General features: G+C 37.5%; 1 protein-coding gene across 2 annotated transcripts in view; it reads left to right on the forward strand.

Moving 5' to 3' along the window:
* HAPLN1 (hyaluronan and proteoglycan link protein 1) overlaps nucleotides 1-3090 on the forward strand; it is a 64174-nt gene extending 61084 nt beyond the window's left edge. For both annotated transcript variants that reach the window (XM_042787862.1, XM_032995464.2), the window contains one exon: nucleotides 1775-3090. In XM_042787862.1, the coding sequence (XP_042643796.1) occupies nucleotides 1775-2064 (290 nt within the window). In that variant the 3' untranslated portion in view covers nucleotides 2065-3090. The remainder of the gene's footprint in view (nucleotides 1-1774) is intronic.
* Nucleotides 3091-6000: the final 2910 nt, after the last annotated feature.

Genomic DNA, 6000 nt, shown 5'->3' on the forward strand with positions numbered 1-6000 from the left:
TACTTTGTAAATGCTCTCAACTTGCTGAAATGGAGTTAAGCAAGCATTTTACAAAGGAGTAGATTATCTACTTTCAACAGTTTTCTGTGGAAATACTATAGATACTGTGACAGCAATAAAAAGTTTCTTCTCCACCACAGACTCAGTGTAAAGGCTTTTTTTTTCTTTTTTTTAAATGTTCTTTTCATGGTATACAATTTCCAACCTCTACACAAAATTGATTCAGTTATCTTTATATTGTATTCTGACCTGACAATTCTTCACTTAGAAAAAAGCTATCTGTTTTTTTTGCAGGGATATGGAGCTGATGTAAGTCTTCATCTTGCTCACCACTTTTTATTCACTAAGAAAATAATCTGAAACTGAGCAGAATTCTGCTTCTGTGTTTGCCTGTGTTTTATGAGGAAGAAAAAGGTTATTATTTTGGAGTATATACTTAATTAAGAAGAAAAGACTGTGCTCTGGAATTAGAAGATCCCCACATGAATAAATTCCTTTGGTTTTTGGTTAACTTGCCTCTTACAGGACAGACAGACTGAAAAGTTGTGAATTTATTTGGAAATTATTATTCCTTCAAATAGACTATTCCTCTGCAATCTGTTTCTACCTTGCACTTGGTTAATTGTCAAATCAGTGATGATAAATAACCCTAAGTATAATGAACGAAAGGCTTACAGTGGATTTATATTGCCTTGATAAATGAAATTAATGTTAGAATTATTGATGTTTATGGATAAGTAGGGGAGACTTCCTTTTTTGAGCTTTACTTGCTGGCATATGTTTTCATTACCTTGAGATGGAGGCACATTTTTCTTAGCAGCACTATCAGCTCAATGCCATCTTACGGTGAGGATACAGCCTTTGATGCCTAAAGAGAAACAGAACTGCAGATCTGCTGCATGTGGTTTTGACACTGCTAATGAAGACTTATGACAGGCATGGTTTTGATCTACCACAGGCTCAAACCCTGCTTCTGGGAAGCTGTGCAGTATCGCAGCTTTCTTAACAAAAAAAAAAAAAAAAAAAAAAATTAAAAAAATTGTGCTTGTACTTAATCAGAAACAAGGTCACTGCCTTGTCACCCAAGTGCTATTACAGGCCAAATATCACTATGACATGCTTCTGAGAGGAAAACTCATAAGCTTTTAAGCTATTGCTGGGAGCACAATGTATCAGTGTACTGCTTTGGACATTTAACTGATTTCCTTTCTCTGACAGTAAGCTACAGCTGTATGAGATCTGCTTTGCCTATAATCTATACAGGATTCCTCAAACATTTTACTGGATTGTCATTGTCACCATGTTGGTAGATGCATCTGACACCATAACGTTAGATGCAGAATTGGGGTCCTCCTCCAAATCCCAGGGTGTGTTTCCCTATCCCTCTGCCCCAATCTCTTTCTTCCTGTTTTTCTGCCTCTGAAGATAAAAATGCGTTACAACAGTTCAGTTGAACACAAGTGAGGGTGGGGATGCCATATTGGGCTAAGTTAGCAGAAATACATATAACACTGCTCTTTTTGTTCAATTAGTCTCTTTTTTTCTACACGGATTTTTTTTTTTTCTTTTTTAGTCCTGATACTTATCAACTCACCATACAAAAATTTTTAACAGCTCAATGTCCAAATTGCACAGTCCCCAGTCAACCACTGTTTGATACATTTCCACAGTGGAACATCTCCACTTCTCCTCAAAAGCCACCTTTATATTATCAACGTCATCTTAAGCACGTCACTAACAACCCTTTTTTTTTTTTCCTTCTCTCACTTACTAGGTCGTTTTTACTACCTAATTCACCCAACCAAGCTGACCTACGATGAAGCCGTCCAGGCCTGCCTGAAGGATGGAGCTCAGATTGCTAAAGTTGGCCAGATATTTGCCGCCTGGAAGCTCCTGGGGTACGACCGCTGTGACGCCGGCTGGCTGGCTGACGGCAGCGTCCGCTACCCGATCTCCAGGCCACGGAAGCGCTGCAGTCCTAACGAAGCAGCGGTTCGCTTTGTAGGCTTCCCTGATAAAAAGCACAAGCTGTATGGTGTCTACTGCTTCAGAGCATACAACTGAAAATACCTAGAGCACACAAGTTTTAAATTCATTAAGAACATGTGAAAGGTTTCTTTTCGATATGAACTCATGCAAGTTACCAAAACTGTGATAAAACTTTTTTACTTACTGTAAAGAGTCATTTTCATAAACCCAACCCATTAATTTGTTTGGTTTTGGTTTTAGTTTGGTTTGGGTTGTTTTGTTTTGTTTTTTTTTTAAATATTTTTGTAAAAGTATCATTCCATAGATATTTTAAATTAATATAATTTAATGGAAGCTCTAGGTAAGGAAGTTTTAGAGCCAAATTCTTTAAGCTACATCATCCCAACAAAATATACTTTTCATGAATGGGGCATGCAATAGAGCTTTACGATTGCTAGGGCACAATTATGGAATGTAAGGCTACTCAAAGCAGAAGCTTTTTAAAAGCACAGATTTTACATATTTGTACCAGTTTGAGAAACACTGCAAATTGATTATTTCAGGAATTTTGAAATAAGATAATCTTTTTGTTAAAGGGGATCAGTGAGGTTTTGCAAAGAAACCTCACAATGTAGATTAGAAAATAACTTTTTTCACTGGTTTCACATGGGAACATCACAAAGTTTAAGAAAAGCAGCTAAGACAGTCCACAAAAATAGGACTAGTTTTACAATTTAAAATCTTGCCTTTCTGAGAAGTAAGCTTATGGTCCCATGCATAAGAATAAGCACAATTAGTTCTCCTGAACTTTTAAATTGTGTTTTTGTTGTGTATAAATCATTAATGAGTGAATAATTAACTAATGAGACTAAGAAAACTAATGTTTTCTTCTTAACTCCAATTAAAGATGCCTGAGAAGTGTTGTATTAACTTTGAGTAGCTTTACTGAGTTATTTTTAAACTCTTCAAGGCCATTTGCAAAGCAGCATATAGCATCTACTCAGGGCAGTTGTATAAATGAACTGCTGGACAGAGAAATTGTAAACTTTAGCAGCTTGATTTTACATTAGACTTTGAAATGTTATTGTCTTAATGAAAAAACATTACAATATTTAATATTTCTTACCTATTTACACATCACAAGAAATAAAAATTAGAAAAAAAATATCAAGTCTTAGAACAAAATTATTAAATAAAATCTGAAACCAGCTATTAAGGTTTAGAAGAGAAAAAAAAAAAAAAAAAAAAACCCACAACACTTTATTTCCTTACATCTTATTTGTATCTAAAAAATACATCTGTTTTTTAAACTATCGATGAAAAATAGTATCACTAGCCCTGAATTATTTAGCTATCCTCCTTAGAGTTAACGGGGAAAAAAAAAAAAAAAAACTGAAATGCTTCTTTTCACTAAATCTGCAGTGGTCTAGGTGGAAGATGTTTACCTATATCTGCCAGTGTCAGAGATAAACACGCACTGTGCATGGTGCCTAGGATTTTCAGAGCTGCCTAAAGCACTAAGTCCTCCCTAAATACCAATTTAAGGGAATTTGGATTTCTGATGCAAACTAATTTTGGATGCAGCAATTCTTGGTGCTCATCTTCAGATACCTTAATGCAATCAGTTTTTCAGAGAGTGGGTGCTCAAGGCTTTCTGAAAATTTACTCCACTTATGGTGTCTCAAGCTGGATATCCAAAAAACAAAGAGGCCACTGATTAAATATATCTTGGTCTTGAGTAATCTCTTAAGCAGTTTTGACACTCTATCCAGTATTGGTTCTACCACTTAAAAATGGAGAACTCTTTTTCCTACTCTATGCTTACTGACTATGAAGATTTCAGAGGACCAATATTTGTATTATGCAAAGTTTTATAGCTTCCCATTGTTTCCATATCTAAATGAGATGTAGTGGTATTTATCTAAGTAGGACACAACTGGTATGCTTTCATGAATCGTTTGGTGTAGTTATTTTCCCATGGACACAAGTAAATAAATCTCTTTCCCAGAGTGGTTGTGGTCCTGTTTTAAAACTCTGTGAACAAACCAGGATATATATATGGTAGGACTGTAGTGGAAAGATTCTATAGTGTAAGAGGTATTTTATTGGTATTCATTCCCATCAAGTTTAGAGGCAAATTTCCATCCTTCTGAGGATATTTATATCCACTGTGGATATTTGCTCATACTATACAGATGAAGCAATCTCGGTGCCAAACACACACACCTTCCGCCCTTTTTTTTTTTTTTTTTTTTTTTTTAATTTATTTTTAATCCACTAGGAATTGGCTTTTCTTGAAACTTTATCACTTGGCTATAAGTAGAGACTTATTAGAGGTCAAGCCCCTAAACCTATGTAATCTTTTCCGAACAGACATTTTTTAAATCAGTGTCCATTTCACACATTTTCTCAGGCCATTCAGAACCTTTTCTGAAACCTTTGGAGAAAAAATGGAAATGGAAAGAGAAATGGAAAATATCCATACAGGATAAGGAATGGAGTATGCAAGACTGGACCATGACCAAGCGGAATACATGTTATTGCCCCCGTCCAACCTTCAGAAACATGGAAAAGAGATGCAGACTCTTTCATAGTCTTTTCTGAGGCTTGGACAGGGAGGTTGTGGGATGGGAAAAGCTATAGGGAATATCCCAGTTGTTACTCCAGCTAGACCCAGAGTTGCTGTTAAGATGGAAGCCTTTTATGCAGCTGGCTCTATCCTCCCCAAAGATCTGTTAGATCTGGAGGAGGCTGCGTGGTTTTCCAATTGCACAGAGGTAAAGAAACCCTCATGAAATTTTGTTTTGTTTTGTTTTTTTTTTACCTCTCCAGGGAAGCCCTTTACCGGGTTTCACCCAGACACATCTTTTTTTGCAGGAATGGGGATTATATTTTGCCTGCATAAAAAATGTACACATCCAACCCACTCGTGGGGCTGGCTAAAGTGCCCTCACTGCTAGACCAAAGGCACTGCGGGAAAGGCGGACTCAGCCTTTCACCAACTTTGCAACGCTCTGGAGATGGCTGGTCAGGTCCTAAATCACAGCAATCTCAGGCTTGCGCTAGCTTATGCCTTCTGTGTCCGTATCTCCGGGCTGCCACTGTGACAGCCCGGGCGTAGCATCCCCCCAACCCTCCCCTGCTTTGTGCATCCCCCGTCCCCCGGGCCGGTGGCTGAGCAGGCTCTGCACCACCCCGGGGATCCCTCAGCTCCGGGGAAAGCCCCTGAGCTCCCAGCTCGGCAGCACAAAGGGGCTGCAGGGCAACAAGGAGTTAGGTCTCCAGAGAGGCGCTGAGCTGGCACACGATCACAGACGGCCAAATTTACCGTTCAGTTATGCCTGTAAGTCCGCGTTGAAGATACTGCTTTCTAGGAAACATACGTTCGTGTAACGGAGTCACAGCGTGCGAGTCTGCATTAGCCCTGTTACTTATGAAGAGCCCGATAGTCTAATTTGGGATCAGGCTAGATTTAGATCTGTGTATTCATATACAGCGTTATGTATTACTCTAACAGATACAGTTAATTGGATAGTTTGCTGAAAAATATGTTTGTATGAAAAAAATAATTAGTTCTAATGTAAACAGGTATAAAACCCGTAAAAAGTGTATGAGTACATGAGAAGTGGGCACAAACAGATAAAAAGACACGAATTATATTTATTTTTACAGCTACTGACTCCATTTCCTTTTATAATGTCAAATGTCAGGATGTTCTCTTATTTTCAACTAAGCTAGCTAGGTGCTTGGATAAAAACTTTAAAAAGCAGCTTAAGAACTGGATAAAAGTCTGTGCTATTTTCTGTTCATGAAAGAATATTCTATCATTAGAATCAATTCATGTTCTCTGTCATTATCTGTATTTCACAATGTATCTGAATTTTAATGCCCACAAATTGACAACAATTAAATCCTGTTGTTCTTTTCAGTATGATGATTTCTCCTTATTGACTGGCCATTCTTCTATTTCTGTACCAGAAAACACCAAAAGGAAAGGAATAGATCAAACCATGAAAATACTTACTTTGACAT

The sequence above is a fragment of the Tyto alba genome, unplaced genomic scaffold (assembly GCF_018691265.1).
Source record: "Tyto alba isolate M040663 unplaced genomic scaffold, T.alba_DEE_v4.0 Super-Scaffold_13, whole genome shotgun sequence".
NCBI lineage: Eukaryota > Metazoa > Chordata > Aves > Strigiformes > Tytonidae > Tyto > Tyto alba.